The sequence below is a fragment of the Aspergillus eucalypticola genome (genome assembly GCF_003184535.1).
Source record: "Aspergillus eucalypticola CBS 122712 chromosome Unknown BO83scaffold_5, whole genome shotgun sequence".
In the NCBI taxonomy this organism is placed as follows: domain Eukaryota; kingdom Fungi; phylum Ascomycota; class Eurotiomycetes; order Eurotiales; family Aspergillaceae; genus Aspergillus; species Aspergillus eucalypticola.
In genome coordinates, this window is record NW_020290279.1 from 67,977 (window position 1) to 84,744 (window position 16,768).

The 16,768-nt window shown below is 51.9% G+C and overlaps 10 protein-coding genes across 10 annotated transcripts; 6 read left to right on the forward strand and 4 right to left on the reverse strand.

The window, feature by feature from the left end:
- The first annotated feature begins 119 nt into the window (after positions 1–119).
- On the forward strand, positions 120–1,269 carry BO83DRAFT_375720 (uncharacterized protein). Its single transcript, XM_025530531.1, has one exon. It carries the CDS (start codon positions 255–257, stop codon positions 1,077–1,079), a length of 825 nt encoding a protein of 274 aa, XP_025390923.1. The 5' UTR covers positions 120–254; the 3' UTR covers positions 1,080–1,269.
- On the forward strand, positions 1,206–1,652 carry BO83DRAFT_195093 (uncharacterized protein). The gene has a single exon (XM_025526590.1). It carries the CDS (start codon positions 1,332–1,334, stop codon positions 1,614–1,616), a length of 285 nt encoding a protein of 94 aa, XP_025390924.1. The 5' UTR covers positions 1,206–1,331; the 3' UTR covers positions 1,617–1,652.
- On the reverse strand, positions 1,472–3,096 carry rpn8 (proteasome regulatory particle lid subunit RPN8). Its single transcript, XM_025528280.1, has 3 exons — positions 2,723–3,096; positions 2,381–2,652; positions 1,472–2,303 (listed from the first exon to the last, which is right to left on the reverse strand). The coding sequence occupies exons 1-3, from the start codon at positions 2,904–2,906 to the stop codon at positions 1,689–1,691; spliced, it is 1,071 nt and encodes a 356-aa protein (XP_025390925.1). The 5' UTR covers positions 2,907–3,096; the 3' UTR covers positions 1,472–1,688.
- A 412-nt stretch (positions 3,097–3,508) lies between these two features.
- adk1 (adenylate kinase ADK1) lies at positions 3,509–4,936 on the forward strand. Its single transcript, XM_025530532.1, has 4 exons — positions 3,509–3,821; positions 3,917–3,969; positions 4,041–4,195; positions 4,256–4,936. The coding sequence occupies exons 1-4, from the start codon at positions 3,662–3,664 to the stop codon at positions 4,662–4,664; spliced, it is 777 nt and encodes a 258-aa protein (XP_025390926.1). The 5' UTR covers positions 3,509–3,661; the 3' UTR covers positions 4,665–4,936.
- Positions 4,937–5,008: 72 nt separating this feature from the next.
- BO83DRAFT_354824 (Gfo/Idh/MocA family protein) lies at positions 5,009–6,572 on the reverse strand. Its single transcript, XM_025529117.1, has 4 exons — positions 6,426–6,572; positions 6,322–6,342; positions 5,733–6,263; positions 5,009–5,649 (listed from the first exon to the last, which is right to left on the reverse strand). Exons 1-4 carry the CDS (start codon positions 6,457–6,459, stop codon positions 5,075–5,077), a joined length of 1,161 nt encoding a protein of 386 aa, XP_025390927.1. The 5' UTR covers positions 6,460–6,572; the 3' UTR covers positions 5,009–5,074.
- Positions 6,573–6,922: 350 nt separating this feature from the next.
- On the reverse strand, positions 6,923–9,742 carry BO83DRAFT_195208 (putative mRNA cleavage factor complex component Pcf11). The gene is made up of 6 exons (XM_025526592.1): positions 9,157–9,742; positions 8,587–9,042; positions 7,798–8,531; positions 7,543–7,738; positions 7,120–7,488; positions 6,923–7,061 (listed from the first exon to the last, which is right to left on the reverse strand). The coding sequence occupies exons 1-6, from the start codon at positions 9,322–9,324 to the stop codon at positions 7,011–7,013; spliced, it is 1,974 nt and encodes a 657-aa protein (XP_025390928.1). The 5' UTR covers positions 9,325–9,742; the 3' UTR covers positions 6,923–7,010.
- On the forward strand, positions 9,095–10,003 carry BO83DRAFT_195192 (uncharacterized protein). Its single transcript, XM_025526591.1, has one exon. It carries the CDS (start codon positions 9,346–9,348, stop codon positions 9,844–9,846), a length of 501 nt encoding a protein of 166 aa, XP_025390929.1. The 5' UTR covers positions 9,095–9,345; the 3' UTR covers positions 9,847–10,003.
- Positions 10,004–10,591: 588 nt separating this feature from the next.
- On the forward strand, positions 10,592–11,058 carry BO83DRAFT_424130 (uncharacterized protein; the record flags this gene model as incomplete). Its single annotated transcript, XM_025535144.1, has 4 exons — positions 10,592–10,723; positions 10,793–10,817; positions 10,886–10,895; positions 10,953–11,058. The coding sequence occupies 4 exons, from the start codon at positions 10,592–10,594 to the stop codon at positions 11,056–11,058; spliced, it is 273 nt and encodes a 90-aa protein (XP_025390930.1).
- Positions 11,059–11,596: 538 nt separating this feature from the next.
- On the forward strand, positions 11,597–14,445 carry BO83DRAFT_414734 (putative microtubule binding protein HOOK3). Its single transcript, XM_025534587.1, has 5 exons — positions 11,597–13,148; positions 13,200–13,254; positions 13,315–13,382; positions 13,435–13,547; positions 13,606–14,445. The coding sequence occupies exons 1-5, from the start codon at positions 11,779–11,781 to the stop codon at positions 14,196–14,198; spliced, it is 2,199 nt and encodes a 732-aa protein (XP_025390931.1). The 5' UTR covers positions 11,597–11,778; the 3' UTR covers positions 14,199–14,445.
- Positions 14,446–14,999: 554 nt separating this feature from the next.
- Positions 15,000–16,609, reverse strand: hem13 (coproporphyrinogen oxidase). Its single transcript, XM_025526593.1, has 2 exons — positions 16,286–16,609; positions 15,000–16,225 (listed from the first exon to the last, which is right to left on the reverse strand). Exons 1-2 carry the CDS (start codon positions 16,496–16,498, stop codon positions 15,116–15,118), a joined length of 1,323 nt encoding a protein of 440 aa, XP_025390932.1. The 5' UTR covers positions 16,499–16,609; the 3' UTR covers positions 15,000–15,115.
- Between the last annotated feature and the right edge of the window lie 159 nt (positions 16,610–16,768).

Consider the following 16,768-nt stretch of genomic DNA (forward strand, 5'->3'; position numbering starts at 1 on the left):
AGCTTAGCGTCCTGTCGCGTTCGGACCAATTCGAAATTTGATGGATTCAACAATGCCTACGCTGGGTTTTCCATTAATTGTCACCATTTAAATTTTCAGATTCTATTGATATCATACTTGTGAGATACTAGTAACATGCGACCTTTTATCGAGGACAGCGAAGTTCCCTAACGGATCGGGTTGTAACCTTCCCGTGCCCTTTTCTACTATCCAGAACTATCTTACACTTTTCATCTCCAGCTACACTTTCCCCAATGGCGTCTCAAAACCAGTCAGACCATCAACTCCCCTCCCAAACAATTCTTTCAACTGCCCAATTTATCGATCAATTGATCTCCCACCTCTCCACCTTCACCGTCCCGCCCGTAGACAGTAATCATGACCACCGGCATCAACCACCAGCCCGACACCACCGCACACCCTTCTCTACTCTCCCTCCATCTCAAATGGCAGAAGTCAAGGCAACAATGTTAACACTCCACTGCATCTTTCCAAATGAGCTTCTCCTCGCTCTGGACATCTTGGATCGGAATTTGGTGAACCGGTTCATATGCGACGACACCAACACCAGCAATCAAACATCTCACCCCATAACCCACCATCATTCTTCAGCAATAAATGCTACCACCAAAGACATACCTGATTATTTTTATGTCCGCTCAGCATCTACCATTTCCTCCGATCAAAGCGACCCATTCTCAACCTCAACTTCAACCTCATTATATCACACCAAAGAACCAGACCCAAAAGGCTACGAAGTCCGCCTAAAGGCCTGGAACTGCACTTGTCCTACTTTTACCCTGAATGCATTTCGAGACTCAGGACCCGATGAATCCGAAGAGGATTCATCCTCCACCACTGGTCACGATAGCCTATCCCTAACAAAGGACAACCACTATCCGTTCGGGGGTTCGTTAACTAGGAACTCCACTCGCTCCTCTCCCCCCGTGTGCAAGCACCTTCTGGCCTGTTGCCTGGCCGTGCGGTGTCCGGGTCTTTTTGGGGGCGGAGAAGGGAGGTCTGTTTCCATTGTCAGTGCGGAGGAATTGGCGGGCTGGTGTGCTGGGTGGGGTGGATGATGAAGGCTCTAGGCTTGCTTTGTTCGTTGTATGTTTCAAAGTCGGTGAAGGGATTTGAAAGCTATTCTTGGGTATTTGTTCTTTGTCCTTGTTCTGGGTGGAGTACATGCATGGTATGCTTTGTCTCTATTTACTGAGGAGTGGCACACTACTCATTGTCTCATTGATTTAGGTCCCATTGAGGATCGTGGTGGAGGGGCCTCGATGTTATTGAGACCTGAGTCATGATGGCTGGGAGCCATTACGTGGAAGATGACCCAGCAACACTATGGCATGACGTGTGCAGGGCAGTGGGATGATCGTCTGTTGGATACGTGCCGGTCTACAAAGACTACTATTACTGTGCCGCTTGTGAACGGCTCCAAAACTGTGGAGTCCACTATGAAAGCTTTGAGAGCTTGCGATTCCATAAGTTCATCCTCGACAATACCTCACGCAAGTGCTGCTCCGAGGATATATCCTACCAATACAGATATAGCAGCATCGTTGCTGGCCTATAACAAGCAGATGCCCCCGAGGTCGCAATCGGCCGCGTAGAGATTACCGTAATATACATTCGATGGACTGCATTGTTCTAGATGATCGTATCGCATAGAGTCCCTGACCCGTCTACTCCTTCTGGCTCTTCTTGGCCTTCTCCTTGTCTTGACCCTCCTTCTGCTCTCCATTGGCGGTGCTGTTGGCCTTCTTCGCGGCCTCCTTCTCAGTCTTGGCCGCGTTGGCCTCTTGCTCCCTCTTCAGCTCATTCTCTTCTTGTTGCTGCCGGTTCTGGATCTTGTTCTCGATCAAGTCGTGGAATGCGGTGATGGCGCGGATCAAGCTACTCAAGTAGATCGCCATTAATTGATCGTTGGTCTTGATGCTCATGGCCCGTGCGAGTTCGCTGTTCTCCGATGGCTGTTCGGGGGCGCCACTGATGCGCGGCGTGGCGGCTGGTGTGGTAAGGTTGGGGAGGAGGTTGAAGACGTCCTGGAGATTGCCCAGAATGGCGTGGTTGACGGGGAGTTCGTGGTCAAGAACCTTCTGCAGGTATTGGCCGATGTCGCGCAAACGCAGGTGCAGGCCCTGCAGCGACTGAAGCTGCGACGTTATGCGGGTAGAGAGGGTTCCGACAGCGACATCCCTGATATCCCGGAGAAGGTGCTCCACTCCAATTTCCTCTGCTTCCTCGGCTTCGATTATAGACGGGGTGTGGACGAAGGTCTTTGATGTTGTGGTGCCATCCTATTACAGAGATTGTGATGATTAGTTCAAAAATCCCACAGACGAGGCCTGTCACGATGGCGCGCATTGCTACTCACATCCTTGATCTCATCCACGGCAAAGTAAGCATCCGTAGGAACGCCAACCTCCTTCGGTTGGACATCCACAATCACCAGCAGAGGGTTCGGTGTGTAGCGCTTGAAGAGTTCGTTGATTTCCAAATCCGAGGCCCGCAGCTTCGGGCCCGAGTGATACCACCCAACCAGCTTCTCACGAGCATTGATTTTCTTGAACATGTCCCTCATCGACTCGACAAAGTTGTGATCTAGGAACCAAACAGAGGGATCCTTCTCATCCTCCTCGAAGGGCACTGGGAGAGGAACTGTCAGCATGTGGACACTGAAAGAGATATCGAAGGTAATAGAAGGTCAATGACGCACCCGCAAAGCTGTTCGATACCCGGACATTCTGACCCGAGTTCTCACCCAGCAGCACACCAACCACACGTTTCCGGGTACCCTTGGCCGAGCGGCCGTAGTGATCTGCGACGGAGAGAAGAACTAGAGGAGCGACCGTGACGGTGCGCTGAACGAGGGAGAGGGCGTCCGCCGTGGTGGCAGGCATGGCGGAGACAGAAGGAACGCGAGACGAGCTGTCACCGGTGGAGATAGGATTGAGAGGGGAGGATGAAGGGTATGTCAGAAGAGGGTGGGAGGGATTGTTGCGGGATAAGCAAGGGGATGAAGATGGGGAGATGAAGGAGGAGGAGGAGGAGCGATGACGATGAAGAGGGAAGCTGTTGTTGGTTGGATCAACGGAGAGCCTCTGGATTCACTGGAGCTCCGTGCTTGAGCCACATTTGAGTGGCTAATGGGTGTACATTGACACCTCGACACCTGAACACCAGCCACATATCTACGTTGCTGGTGCCTTTTTGCCTCAGGCATAAAATACGGGACACGTGTTACGGGACTAGTCCCAAGTTGGACTCTTCAAGGCTCAAACCAGTGGAGATTGGCTCAAAGAAAGGACGTCATGTTGGAGATGAGAGATTTGCTTCCGGGTCAATGGACGCCTCTGAAGGCAATTGAGGATCTACCAAACACCTCCGATCAGAACCCCGAAGACTAGGGTGCCGGTCGAGGCGAATTTCCCAGGGCGCAGGAACCTCGGGTGGGAGACTCCACTCCCTCCGGTCGGCCTCTTTTCTCCCCCAACATGCACTTTCTCCGTTCCCTTCCCTTTCCCCGGTCTGGTTGATATCTCTTCCTCATTCCTGCCACTTCTCTCTCCTCTCTGCCCTCTTCCGTCCCCTCCTGTTCCCTTTCCGGACACTTTTTTGAAGCGTTCTCTCTTTCCTCTCCTCCTTTCACATCACAATGGCTCCCATTACGGACGAGGTCGTCAACGGCCTGAAGGACACTATCGGAAAGCTGGAGGCTCGTGTTGAGGAGTTGGAGGGCCGCCTCAGCAACCAGGTCAAGCCTAAGTCGGTTGCTGAGCAGATGCGCATCATCCTTATGGGACCTCCTGGTGCCGGTATGCTCTCCATTGACAATCCTTGGAACTCTTTCTGCATCCTCTCGTTCCCTGCTTCTCCGTCCTGCGGAATTCTGACCGATTCTCCAAACTAGGCAAGGGTACCCAGGCTCCCCGACTGAAGGAGAAGTACTGTGTCTGCCACTTGGTAAGTTAATCACTGGGATGTTGTAAGAATGCTTTTGAGCCCGATGCTAATGTCAATTTCCACTTGTGCAGGCCACCGGTGACATGCTGCGCTCCCAGGTCGCCAAGAAGACCGCATTGGGCAAGGAGGCTAAGAAGATCATGGATCAGGGTGGTCTGGTCAGCGATGAGATCATGGTCAACATGATCCAGAGCGAGCTTGACAACAACTCCGAGTGCAAGAACGGGTTGGTAACCTGATACCTATGCGATTCTGCTTTTGGCTGACGGCGCGCGCCTCTTTTTAGATTCATTTTGGATGGTTTCCCTCGTACCGTTGCCCAGGCTGAGCGTCTGGACGACATGCTTAACGCTCGCCAGCAGAAGCTCCAGCACGCCGTTGAGCTTCAGATTGACGATGCCCTTCTGGTGGCCCGTATCACCGGACGTCTCGTTCACCCGGCTTCTGGTCGCTCCTACCACAAGATCTTCAACCCCCCCAAGGAGGAGATGAAGGATGACGTTACTGGCGAGCCCCTCATCCAGCGTTCCGACGACAACGCCGATACCCTCAAGAAGCGTCTCGGCACCTACCACGCCCAGACCGCTCCCGTTGTCGAGTACTACAAGAAGACCGGTATCTGGCGCGGCATTGACGCCAGCCAGGAGCCTGGCCAGGTCTGGAAGAGCCTGCTCGGTGTTTTCCGCCAGAACTAGATGCCTTTAAATGGCAGAGGACGTCCACCTCTGAGGCCGGAGTGATGTACCTTAGTGATACCCATCGTTCCGGTGCTTATGTCTTTGCCCGGAGGGAGAGGCTTTTCTTGATTGCCCTCACGGGCCGGCGAAGAAAGGCAGAAAAGAAGAAAGACCTGCATTATCCGGGAATGGAATTTGTCTTTCTCATGTCCTTATATAGACTCATGCCTTCCGGCGGGATATCTCGGTTTTGTATAGTAGTAATTTTCGGAATGCGAATAACCTCCGACAAGTAAACCGCCATGATCGTGTAGCTATTGATCTTTTGGACTGGCTTATACAGGCCAACGATATATACTGTCGATTGTCACGAATGAACGAAGCTTGAAACTCCGGATTTTATCGTCCGAATTACATGACTACTAGATCTACAGCTGCGTAGGATACACAGTCGACTCGATCTTCTCCGGATAAGTCAACCCACCCTGCCGTCTGACCTCATCCATCACCTCCATAATCACAATACTCTCCTCCCATGGCAGAGTCTCGCTCTCCAGCTTCCCGTCTCTCAAGCACCGCGCCACCTCATCCGCCTCCCAGAACATTCCCTTGCCATCGCCAGGGAACGGGCACTCAACCTCCTTCACCTCACCGTTCCCCTTGGCAGGGATGATACGGTACCGCTCGGGCCGGAACGCCGGCCCATCCACCTGGATCTCACCCTTCGTACCCTGGATCCGGATGGCCGGACGGGCGGTGTTTGCCTCGTCGGGATCAGTGGAGACGCGGAGATGCGTCATGGCCACAGCCTGCGACTGGCCTGGGTGAGGAAGATTGGAGGGGGTGCTGGTTGGGAAGCTCAAAAGGATGGTAGTGGCCTCATCGGCGCCGGTTAGGTGGTAGAGGGTCATGTGGGCAGAAATGGCAGAGGGGGGTTTACGTTGCTCCCGGGGGAGGGTATGGTAGAGGGTCTGGAAGACCCAGGTCAGGGAGTAGATTCCCACTGTGCGATCGAATATGGTCAGTTATCAATTGTCGGTGTCATCAATCAGGGGAGGAGGGAAATGGTAGATAGACACCACATACAATCCAACAAACAACCACCCGCCAAATCCTTATTAACCATACGGTGTTCCGTACCCCATCTCTCCTCGACCGGGTCTCCAAAACTGTTATCAGAGATCACCCGCAAGACCTCACCAATAGCACCCTGCTTGATCAAGTCCCTGATCTGGATACTGAGAGGGAAGTAGCGAGTCCAGACAGCTTCCATGAGGAAGAGATTCTTCTTTTGGGCGGTCTCGCAGAGGATCTTGGCTTGAGCCGCGTTGACGGTGAAGGCCTTTTCGCAGAGTACATGCTTTCCGGCGTTAAGAGCCAGCATGACATTCTGAAAGTGGTGGGAGTGTGGAGTTGCAACGTAGACGACGTCGACGTTGGCGTCGGCTACGAGATCTTCATAGGAGCCATAGGCGGCACAGGGGGACGGGATGCCGGTGTCTGAGATGAATTTCTCTGCTCGTGCGGCGTTGGAGGAGGATGCTACAGCCACGACGGTGTGAGAGACGTCGGTGACGTTGCGGATGCTGGGGTCTTTTAGGAGATCGCGGGTGAAGACTACAGTGTTGATGTTAGATAGATTTGCTGATTGTGAGATTTTGGAGGAGGGGCTTACCATCGGCGATCCACCCCGTAGCTGTAGAGGCGCAATGCCATCCATGTTCGTTAGCCTGGGATCTTTTTGTTTGTTTGTCTGAATGCGGGGAAATTGGTCCCTACCCATGATACCCCACCGGATATTGTGGGGAGCCATTGTGAAGATGGAGGACTGGAGATTTTCTTGGATGCTGAACAGGGATCAACAAGGCTAAGCAGTGCTGGACAGTCGTACGGATGTCTCGGGTTCTGAAGAATGTTCGACAGATGTCGAGGGGAAGTCAGGAATAAAAGTAATTCTAGCTGTGCTTGGGCGGAGTTGCGCCGAGCGGGGCAGCTTCATTTGCCGACGTCATTCGCCGAGACTATAAAGACTGGGGGGTTAGTATCTATATATAGTGGTTCTACGTTATTAATCACATAAAAAGACATCCAAGATGTATATGAATGACCTGATATTTGTTTCATCTGGTTCTACAATGGGATACTATATACAAGGCAGCGAGCCCGGGAGTGCTGTATGTGTCCTGTGATCCATCACCATCGTCACTTGCCCCGGAACGCCCAGGGGAAGGGAATTCATTCAACCTTCCCATGCAAAATACAGCCATGAAGCTGAATGAACGATGCATCTTCGCTCAAAAGCAGAGAATCATCAACAAAGAGTAGGAGAAGAAGAGAAGGGAGAGAAGGGAGTGTACACCCCGATCACACGGGCTCTGTTTTGATCCGTACGTTGGATCCAGGAGAATCGGTTCCCTATAATACGTGTTAGTCACAAAGATTTCTACATAACTCTCATTGATGAAACACTCACCTCGGCCTTGCGTTTGCCCAAAACAGACTCAGGAGTCCCAGTTCGTCCTGACGGCGTCCCCCGGTTGGCTGGCGTAGGTCCGTCCTTGGTCACTTCGGCATAGCAACTGGCGTGGTACACGCGACTTCCCACCTTGACTGCGTCCTGCCAGATCCAGTCCTGTACATCCTCTGACCATGTCGACTCAAACTTCTCTTGGCAGATAGGGCAAGGGGTGTTTCGCAAGGTCGCGTCATTCGGGGCGTGGATCCACTGCTTAGGAGGCCCCTTCTTCGTCGCAGCGCCGTCAGCACCAGCAACACCCTCAGCCGAGACCTCCGTCTCCGCAAGGTCTTGTTCATCACCCGCCTCACGGGATTTGATCCAATCCTGGAGATAGTTAGTACTGCAGGATAACTGGTTTGGAAATGGTGCGTGACTTACCCGTTCATCAACGTACCAGCTGCGGTTTTGGGCCCGCCTAGCTGCCTCAGACATGCGCTGGTTGGTTCGGAAGTGCCAATCCAAATGGCGAGCTTTCTTCTCCTTCCCTTCTTCCGTTGCAAAGAAACGTTGACCGCATGTTCCACACCGGTTTGACCGGGTCTCGTAGAGGCTGGCGAGCAGCATTGGTCGAGGGCTGGGGGTTCATTATGTTAGTGATAGGAAAACCAATGTAGCATGACACAGGAAACTCACATCTTGATGGACGCTGTACTCATTTGAACGTTTATTTGCGCATTCGATGTACCTTGTTGTGCCTGCGGCGTCGCGACGGGAGGCGTGACTCGCACCTGACCCGGTACGATTAGTGGGAAAGCAGGCGCGACATTTGGTGGCGGAGCAGCGGTGAATGCGGCCGGAGGCGCCGAGGCCGGTGGAAGTAAGCCCTGCGCTCTTAGGGCTGCAATGAGAGGATTCTCTGGTGCGGCGCTGACGGATGGTTGCGGCGCGGTGGTATTAGTGGGCATCTGTGGTAGGATATTGTGGATTTGAGGCGGCGGAGTCGGCTGCTGACGTGTAGCAGTAGCTTTGAGGAGCCCAGCAAGCGTGCCAGGATTGAGGAGCTGTTGTAAAGGTTGCGAAAGTGTTTGGGCCGGGGGAGTAGCCATGGGGGGCGTTGAAACAGCCGGAACAGTTGGAGCAATAACTTGAGGAGCCGGAATTGCAGGCTTCGGAGCGAGAGCTGAAACCTGGTCGCGGACGAGTCTCAATTGCTCCTGGGTGAGTTCTTGCCGTTGCAAGATACCTTGAAGATCCAAAAGAGCCTTCAGTCGTTGCTGTATCGAGGGGTCTAGTGGATTGTTGGCAAAATCGCTTCTGGCGGTGGCAATAAGAGCCTCGATATCTCGGTTGAGAGCCGCGAGATCAACCTCTGTTGTACGTGGCTGGGCTTGGGGAGTCGGGGTCCCCCGTGAAGAGTACGATTCACCCTGCTAATCAAATGAGACCTTCCGCCACTGTCCTAAAATGTGAGATGATACTTACCGATGGTGGATATCCGTGACCAGAGCCATTGCGCTGGTAATGCATGGGTAAAGCCTGGTTTGCAGCAGGTGGATGGCGGCCCATGCCTTGCGGTGGTGTCGGAGTGCTGTTCCACGCTGGAGGAGTGCCAACTCGACCGCGAGCGAGGATGTCTTGTTGAGTTCGAGCCTGCTGCTGCTGAAGCGCTGCAGTCCTTGCTTTGATCAGAGCACTCTCAATACTGCGAGTGATTTCTGGAGGGAAAACGGGCCTGGTGTCGAGGGAACCCGGCACCGGCTCCTTCCAGGTTTTGAGCATCTCATCCAACTTCTTGCGCGTCTGCGAATCGACCAGTGTGTAGGCGTTCATGAAGGTCTGATACAGATTGCGACCCAGGAACAGAGTGTAGGGCGTGCCTACGTTCTTGACAATCGAATCGACTACATACAAGGCGGGCAACTTCTGAGCCGGCGGAGTCTACAGAGCAGATTAGAATTCGTTCATCCCAAAGAGAGACTACAGACGGGCTGAGCGCCCTCGTCGGGTTCGACGAGGGCCCAACCGGTGGTATTCTGAGAGCGTGTCACCTACTGTTCGAATGTGGTTCTCCAACACGCGGGAGATGGCCATCGCATGTTCAGTGTTCTCCTTGGCTATGACAGTCAGATTGCTGATCTGAAACCTGTCATTGTTGGTTAGATCTTCCAAGGAATTCTTGTAGTCCTCGGCAACTTCGTCGGAGGCCAACCCGGATGACATGGTGGGCAGATACAAAGGCTGATGAGGCTGATGAAGGCGGAACAGGGGGCAAGTGAGAATAGGAAAAGGGTATCGACAAAGAAGAAAGAAATGAACAATGGACAAGCGCTAAAGAAGGGCGTAACACTCGGAAAGAATATTTATGTTCCTTGTGTTTGTTCTTTCTCCTCTGAATCCTCCTCTTTATATAAATTATTTGTTTTTTCACTGTATTTTCCAGTTCCTTTTCTCTTCCTTGGACTTTGTTATCTTCTTGTTGTTTTCTTGCCTTTTTTTTTTCTTGACTTTCTTCCCTGTTCTCCTTTCTTGTTAGGAAATTGTCCTTCTTATTGCTTTGGTTTCTCTCTTCTTTTCTCCTCTGAATTTTTTTTCCCCGGCTTTGTCCCTTTTACCACCGTATATAAAGATTCCTATATCCGCGTGCTTTGTTTCTCTCCAAATAAACGTATCTCCTGGGTGCAAGAGATGGAAAGAGCTGTCGGAACTTGTAGAATGCTTGCTAGCTATCTTGGTCAGACTTGAGACAACAACAGGAGGCCGCAAGCGCAAATCCTCCACCAGAACCCGAAAGTCAACAAAGAACCCGCGCTACAACACCCCGTCAACCCAGTGTTAATCAATCTATCTCATACAATCCCCCGTACTGATTGACCCTTCCAGTAGACAATAACTAGTAGAGGAACCAAACCGGGGCGAAGGGGAGTGGATGAGAGATGGAGGGGAGGGGGAAGGTCTCGGAGTGAAGTTGGGAATACCCCCAGCAGTTACACACCTCGATGGGGAGATCGTACGTGCAGAGGGGACCAAGGGGAAAAGAAAACCAGCTGAATAGGAAAATCAAAGCTCGACCAGAATGATCAGGGAATTAGCAAAGCAGCCAAAATCGGCCGGGAAGAAGCGAGGGAAAGGGAAGCGAACAGGGAGCAGGAGAGGCAGGCAGAATTGCGGAAGTTGCGCTCACGAGGTCCGAAGAATAGAAAGCGTCAGCGCCGCGGCGTGACTGGCTGAGTCAGCACACTAGTTTGAGACTCTGGTTCCTTATCCGTTACAGACTAACCCTATTCGGGTAATGCATTCCAGCGCTCTCGTGAATCGCTGGGAGTGGGTAGTATGACGCAGTCACACCTTACTCTCCCAACTTGACTAGGTACAACTCCTTCTTCATCGCCTCTATCTCTATATTACAACCATTGGTACTTGAATCTGGGCCTTTGTAATACTATCATCGGTTTTTTAGGAAATATTGCCTTGTGTCGATTTCTTCACCATGAAGTTGTCTGCTACTGTTACCGTCTTGGGGTTGCTCCCCTTGGCCCTGGCCGAATCGATTCTGGTCACGTTCCCTTCAGGTACCCCTGACTCGGTGGTTGATCAGGCAAAGCAATCAGTTAAGGACGCTGTATGTGACCGGGTGCTTTGACAGCGTTGGCACATCTATATGTTACTAACTGGCCGTTTCTGGTGGTAGGGTGGCAAGATCACCCATAATTACAGTAAGCAGTTACCCCTAGTCATCCTTGCGTTTTGGGTAGTGGCAGTGCTAACATATTGCTCTCTATAGCCTTGCTCAAGTAATTCTCTCTCGAAAGTCCTGAGGTGCTTGCTCGGTCTGACATACATACACACAGGGGCTTCGCAGCCGACACCAAGGCCGACTCGGTTCAACAGCTGTCAACTGAATTCGCGGCATACAATCCAACTGTCGAGAAAGACATGACTGTCACTATTCAGTGAGGGCGATATTGGATAGTCCGGGAGAAGAAAGCTCCCTTTTCTCTATTCCAAATTACTACTGTATGATGGATGGGGTTCCCGCTGGTTTCGGGGCTCGACCGTTGATGGTCGATAATGGATGGGAAAAACTTAGCCTAGATCGTAATTCAGGATTCTTATGTATCATTTGTCTTCTTCTGTTTCTGGAAAGAAGGTTTGTGTCTTGTTCTTGTCTAATGAACCATTTAATGTCATAACTCTTAAAGCCGACGACTGTTTCCCATAATTCAACAAACAACACAAAAGCCCCAACATATGAATACATGACAGGGGATAAAACGTCACTTTTCCAAATCTTTTAACCCACTTTCATTCTCAGTGGATGATGTTGTTTCACATGGAGAGAAAGTAGGAAATAAGGAAGCAGCGCCGTGGGTGATCCTAAATCATTCCTTTCCTCCCAAGCGGGACTCCGGTATTTATAGCTCGTCGATGCGCGTAGCGTGGATCCCGCCTCCAACGCCCCGGAGGCGCTCAAAAAAGGATCTCATCGAGGCACAGTCCTCTTCCTCCGCCGTCCAGGTTTAAACTCAACCGTGCTGAGGGGTCGCAATTAGCCCCTCCTGGCCGCGATCCGAATACAATTGCCGGCAATTCCACCCAGCCGTTCCTGGAATTTGCAACAACCGCCGCGTTCCCCGCCCAGTTGATTGCCCCCGATTGCAGTCAACATCGCCGACCATGGCTGCGGAGCATACCGTCACCCAGGCCCTGCTGGAATGGGTCAACAGTTTCGCCTTGGGTAAGACTATCCGGACGACCGAGGAGTTATCGGATGGCACCATCATTTGGGAGATCCTGCAGGACATCGATCCGCAGTATTTCCTCGACGAGATCCCCCAGCGCGCCCCGTCCGACCACTGGCTATCCAAATGGCAGAACCTGAAACATATCCACAAGTTGCTCGTCAACTACATCCGCCAACAACCCGATGGCATGCCCACGGGTCTTGACCCCAATCCCAACCTCGAATTGGTCGCCGAAAAGAACTCCGTCAAGGAGGCCAACAAACTCCTGAAGCTCCTTCTGATCGCCGCCATCCGCTCCCCCAACGCGCAGACCTACGTCGAGACCCTTCAGAGCCTAAGTACCCCGACGCAAGAGACCCTGAAAAACATCTTTGAAGAAGCTCAGAATGGTCAGCATGAGGCTATCGATGGCGAGGACGATGTCAAGGAGGAGCGGGATCTGCCAGTCGACCCGGAACTGCAGTTTGAAGAGCGGGTAGGAAAGGTGTTGGCGGAGAATAACCGGATGGCGCGTGAGAAAAAGGACATGCAGAAACAGATCGATGATATGCATGATCGCCTGGCGCGCCTCCAGGAGAACAACGATACCTTGCAAAGCCGGCTTGCATCGACCGAAGACCGACTAGTCAACTTGAGGTCTGGGAAGGGTGATCTTGGACTCAGCGCAAAGGCTCTTGAGTCTAAATCCCGCCAACAGGAAGACATTATCGCAACTCAGGAAGCAAGGCTGGCTACAGCGCAGGATGAGATCGACAGTTTACGCATGACGGTGGAGTCGTTACGCGTCAAGAACCAACGATTCCAGAAGCTTCAGGATGACTATGATGAGCTGAAGACTGAGCGAGATCAACTCGCCCGTAAGGCGAATGCGGCCGAAAAGTACCGCCAGAAGCTGCAGGCTAGCCAGGACTTCGAGAAGGAGAACCAGTCGCTCAGGAACCAGATCAAAGACTTCCAGCAACAGCTGAAGGAGGCGGATTCGCAGCAGAAATGGAACTCCGAGCGTGAGGTGGAGCTTGAAGAATACCGCAGAGTTTTACCTCGCATTGAGCAGGAGTGCAGTGAAATCCAAAACCTGAAGAAGCAGCTCGAGTTCAACAACCATGCTCTCACAGAGCGACTCAGTAACGCCGATGAGCAGCGCGAACGTGATGATGCTTTGATAAGCGAGCTCCGTGAGCGAATCCGTGAACTGGAAGGTTCTCCTGGAAGCCCATCCCTGACGCCGGGTACTGAAACTCCCAAGCTCGAGGGCACTCTGCAGAAAGACTTTGAGGCGATCGGTGTGAAGGAATCACAGCTGTTAGAAGACCCTGTGCTACAGCGACGGAGATCTAGGCTAACTCGCTACAGGAAATCTGAGAATGAAGAGCTGAAGAAGGAAGTGGAATCTCTGAAAGGGCCATCCGTATGTTTACAATTTATGGCTACTATCATCTTATATGAAGCCGCTAACAAGGTAATACAGGTGGGCTTGGACTTTTCCGAAGCCTTCAATGAAACGCTGCAACAGGCCCGCGCAAATTCTTCGCAGAGGTATTTCCTACTAGGAGCAGCCTAGCTAGTATAACCGCTAACGATGCATCAGTGATGATTACTGGAAGTTGTACGACCAGTATACATCTGCCCTCAAGAGATTGGCCGAGGCCCAAGAAGCTCTCGATGTATCCAAGAGATCGCTGAACGATGCGCTGGCGGAAAGTGAGTAGCTACTGTTCGGCGAAATCCGTGTGTATGAAATTTGCTTACACGAATACAGTTGAACTCTCCAACAAAGAGAACATGGATCTGATTGCCGAGATCAAAGCGAGCAGCGCATCGGATTTGACTAAGGCTCGTGAAGGAGAAGATGATGCTATGCGCAGACTGTACAATTTGCAGGCCGAGCTTGATTCAACCCAGGCTCTGGTCCAGGTCACATGTGCCGAACGTGACGATCTGCGAAACTTGCTCGAGAAGAAGCAAGCGGAGTTCCGTGCGGAAGATCATGAAGCCGCAGAGGAAATGAAGAAGCTGCTGGCCGAACTCACTGCACAGGAAAATGGCGATGATCCCGAAGCTGCTCAAAAGTCGGCTGTAGAGCTCATTAGACAAGTCGCCGCGCAGATTGAAAAGAACCTGGAGAGGCTGGCGAAACGTGCAGAGGTTAGTTACAAGAAACCCCATCGGCTCTCAACTTGTGTTATCCCGAACCAAGCAAGGGCTATTCGCCTTGGTAGCCTCAGTGGCGACAGGAAACGTCTCGATCTTCTAGCGGATCGGCCATTTGGCGATTCGACCCAGATATTAGCAGCGAAGGCACCCGGTCTATCGCGCCTGGGTCGATTAATCGCCAAGCGGTTCAGGCGCTGAGGCTCGGCTGCCACCTTGACCCATTGATACATCCTATCCCATTTGCACTTTACGGCCAACAAAAGACTAATACGAATCATCTTGCAGTACATCCATCAACAGAACGAACACATCAAGTTCCTCCAAGAGCGGATAAAGCAACTTGAAGAGGATACGGATGATGGAATCAGCAAAGAGCGGGAGGTAAGTTGTCATTTGACACGGACTAGTTATTGCAAGCCACTAATATTCAAATTCTCCAAAAAGCTCGAACTCCAGAAGATAATCGATGCTCAAGCGCGGGAGCTGACTTTGATGAGCTCCTCCTGGTACGAACTCCAGAATCGATTACAGAACAACAACATTGGCTTGGCCCGGTATCGGAATGGATCCCTGGCCGATGCTCAGAAGGGCTGGCTGGCCAGGCAAAGAAGCGTGGTCGCTGGTCGATAAAGCTCCGGTTTGTATGTTGGCGATATGGTTTACGTCCTATCTCTTCTTCGTACATGTCTTTCTAATTCTACCCTTTCCCCTTTTTTCTCCCCTGCGCATTTTCCATCGTTACCAAGACTGTGTTTATTGTTGTTGCTATACCTTTTCCTTTCTACATACATATGTTTTTGTTGCTCGCCGCGCTATACCAGCTCGTTGCGGCTCAACTACTACGACTACTACTACTACCCCTGGGTTTTGCGTTGGAGCTTGATCGGCATTATAAACATATCATACGCACCTTTGTGGCATTGTTGCATGTGTTAGACAAGTGTATATTTTGAAAGTCTTTCTTTTTTCTGATTTCTAAAGACAGTGCTGCTTTTGACGTGACGTAGCCCATAGATGCAGCTCATAAAATAATATACATGCAGATAATACATAATTTTTCAGGAAAAGAAACCATATCCTTGCCGATGATCCATGATTCATCTAATTCAGCAGCATTACACCCACTGTCTAGGATGTTTCAGAACATCCATGATCTCCTTCTCGCGCTCCTTGCCCTCGCCCAGAAGTGCCTCATCACCATCTACAGAATCCTCCGTCCGGGTTCCCGACACGGGGTCCATGTAAGCCCAGCTTGCGGTACGGGGCAAACTCATCAGAATACTCTCAATGCGGGCATTAGGGGTGCGGAGACCGAAGCTAGTACCGCGATCATAGACGAGATTGAACTCGACGTAGCGACCGCGTCGAAGCTGTTGCCACTCCTTTTGCTCGGGTGTAAAAGGCATGTCCTTCCGGCGTTCGATAATGGGGACGTAAGAGGGGAGGAAAGAAGCGAGACCGTCCGAGACGAAAGAGAAAAGGGTCTCCTGGGGATTCTGTGAGGAGGTTGACGAGGACTGGAGGAAGCTGGCGTCCAGGTCATCGAAGAAGATACCTCCTACACCGCGGCATTCGCGGCGGTGGGGGATATAGAAGTACTTGTCGCACCAGGCTTTGAACTTCGGGTAGTATGTGGCGTCGTGGCGATCACAGGCGTCTTTGATGGTCTGGTGGAAGTGTTTGGCGTCTTCGGGGAAAAGATAGGTGGGGGTCAGATCTGTGCCACCGCCGAACCACCAGTTCTTGTCGCCATTGAGGGGGTCCTTGGGATCGGATGTCTCGAAGTACCGGTAGTTCAGGTGGACGGTTGGGGCCATGGGGTTGTGGGGGTGGAGAACGAGGGACAGACCGGCAGCGAAGAAGCTCAAGGAGTCCACGTCGGCGCCAACAAAGGACTTGTGGTCTGCCCGCATCTTCTCAATGGCTGGCCGGGGAAGTTCGCCGTAGACGATGGATACGTTGACTCCGGCTTTCTCAAAGACATTTCCGTCTTGAAGGACACAGGATATTCCACCTCCGCCGTTGGGGCGCGTCCAGGTATCAGTCTTGAATTGCTTTCCATCTATCCGGCTCAGCTCTTCAATGATTTTCTGTTGGTGATCCTTGATCAGCTTCTCCATGCGCAGGCGCATGGGAGATTGTTCGCTGATCGTGGCTTGCTTCTTGAGCGTTTCATCGAGTTCCACGAGGGAAGGCGAGTCGAGTTCGGTTACTTCTTCTGTCATCTGCATTGAATCTAGTCAGTTTAAGACGCTCGCGCAAAGTGCATGGTGGGTAAAGTCTACCATGGAATATACCAAAGCACCGATGAAGGGCACACCAATGGCCAGCCGTAGGTATGGTCTCCAGACAGTGAATGGCTTGGGTTCGGAAGGGGGTTTCTGTTCCGAGGAGTATCTGCGAAAGGGTGCTGAGAGGTTGCGAGGTGTGCGACAGGATCGAGATGACAATTGGCAGAGCGACCTCCGAAGAGGCATATATGGCCGGGGAACAGCCATTGTTGCAGAGTAGATGGAATTGGCTGATCTGCCAAAGATCAGGTGGTGCCAGGTATAGTGCCTGTCGAGAATCAACCGGTTGTTGTTCCCTCCGAGCTCCACCTATGGTCTAGAGCCAGTAGTGGGAAGGGATTTGGTAATGGAGGATTTGTTCAGATTATCGGCTCCGAGGCACAGTATGGGACCACCTGCGGCCTCGATATTCCCGAATGTCGTGAGGATATGAATTCTGTTTGTCCAGTTTGCAATGATTGTTGGGTTTGTCTGAAC

What these genes read in the sequence shown, in the direction of transcription:
- BO83DRAFT_414734 (XM_025534587.1), top strand. Translation starts at nt 11,779, where the DNA reads ATGGCTGCGGAGCATACCGTCACCCAGGCCCTGCTGGAATGGGTCAAC. An exon ending in GGTGTGAAGGAATCACAGCT is followed by an intron (nt 13,149 to 13,199) that starts GTTAGAAGACCC and finishes AACTCGCTACAG; the next exon opens with GAAATCTGAGAATGAAGAGC. An exon ending in CGCGCAAATTCTTCGCAGAG is followed by an intron (nt 13,383 to 13,434) that starts GTATTTCCTACT and finishes ACGATGCATCAG; the next exon opens with TGATGATTACTGGAAGTTGT.
- BO83DRAFT_354824 (XM_025529117.1), bottom strand. Translation starts at nt 6,459, where the DNA reads ATGGCTCCCCACAATATCCGGTGGGGTATCATGG. An exon ending in TATCCGGTGGGGTATCATGG is followed by an intron (nt 6,343 to 6,425) that starts GTAGGGACCAAT and finishes GCGCCTCTACAG; the next exon opens with CTACGGGGTGGATCGCCGAT. An exon ending in TACGGGGTGGATCGCCGATG is followed by an intron (nt 6,264 to 6,321) that starts GTAAGCCCCTCC and finishes TCAACACTGTAG; the next exon opens with TCTTCACCCGCGATCTCCTA.
- adk1 (XM_025530532.1), top strand. Translation starts at nt 3,662, where the DNA reads ATGGCTCCCATTACGGACGAGGTCGTCAACGGCCTGAAGGACACTATC. An exon ending in TATGGGACCTCCTGGTGCCG is followed by an intron (nt 3,822 to 3,916) that starts GTATGCTCTCCA and finishes TCTCCAAACTAG; the next exon opens with GCAAGGGTACCCAGGCTCCC. An exon ending in AACTCCGAGTGCAAGAACGG is followed by an intron (nt 4,196 to 4,255) that starts GTTGGTAACCTG and finishes GCCTCTTTTTAG; the next exon opens with ATTCATTTTGGATGGTTTCC.
- BO83DRAFT_195192 (XM_025526591.1), top strand. Translation starts at nt 9,346, where the DNA reads ATGAGGCTGATGAAGGCGGAACAGGGGGCAAGTGAGAATAGGAAAAGG.
- BO83DRAFT_195208 (XM_025526592.1), bottom strand. Translation starts at nt 9,324, where the DNA reads ATGTCATCCGGGTTGGCCTCCGACGAAGTTGCCGAGGACTACAAGAAT. An exon ending in GCTGGTACGTTGATGAACGG is followed by an intron (nt 7,489 to 7,542) that starts GTAAGTCACGCA and finishes AACTATCTCCAG; the next exon opens with GATTGGATCAAATCCCGTGA. An exon ending in TGGGCAAACGCAAGGCCGAG is followed by an intron (nt 7,062 to 7,119) that starts GTGAGTGTTTCA and finishes CACGTATTATAG; the next exon opens with GGAACCGATTCTCCTGGATC.
- hem13 (XM_025526593.1), bottom strand. Translation starts at nt 16,498, where the DNA reads ATGGCTGTTCCCCGGCCATATATGCCTCTTCGGAGGTCGCTCTGCCAA. An exon ending in GTGCTTTGGTATATTCCATG is followed by an intron (nt 16,226 to 16,285) that starts GTAGACTTTACC and finishes GATTCAATGCAG; the next exon opens with ATGACAGAAGAAGTAACCGA.
- BO83DRAFT_195093 (XM_025526590.1), top strand. Translation starts at nt 1,332, where the DNA reads ATGACCCAGCAACACTATGGCATGACGTGTGCAGGGCAGTGGGATGAT.
- rpn8 (XM_025528280.1), bottom strand. Translation starts at nt 2,906, where the DNA reads ATGCCTGCCACCACGGCGGACGCCCTCTCCCTCGTTCAGCGCACCGTC. An exon ending in GGTATCGAACAGCTTTGCGG is followed by an intron (nt 2,653 to 2,722) that starts GTGCGTCATTGA and finishes TTCCTCTCCCAG; the next exon opens with TGCCCTTCGAGGAGGATGAG. An exon ending in CCGTGGATGAGATCAAGGAT is followed by an intron (nt 2,304 to 2,380) that starts GTGAGTAGCAAT and finishes TCTCTGTAATAG; the next exon opens with GATGGCACCACAACATCAAA.
- BO83DRAFT_375720 (XM_025530531.1), top strand. Translation starts at nt 255, where the DNA reads ATGGCGTCTCAAAACCAGTCAGACCATCAACTCCCCTCCCAAACAATT.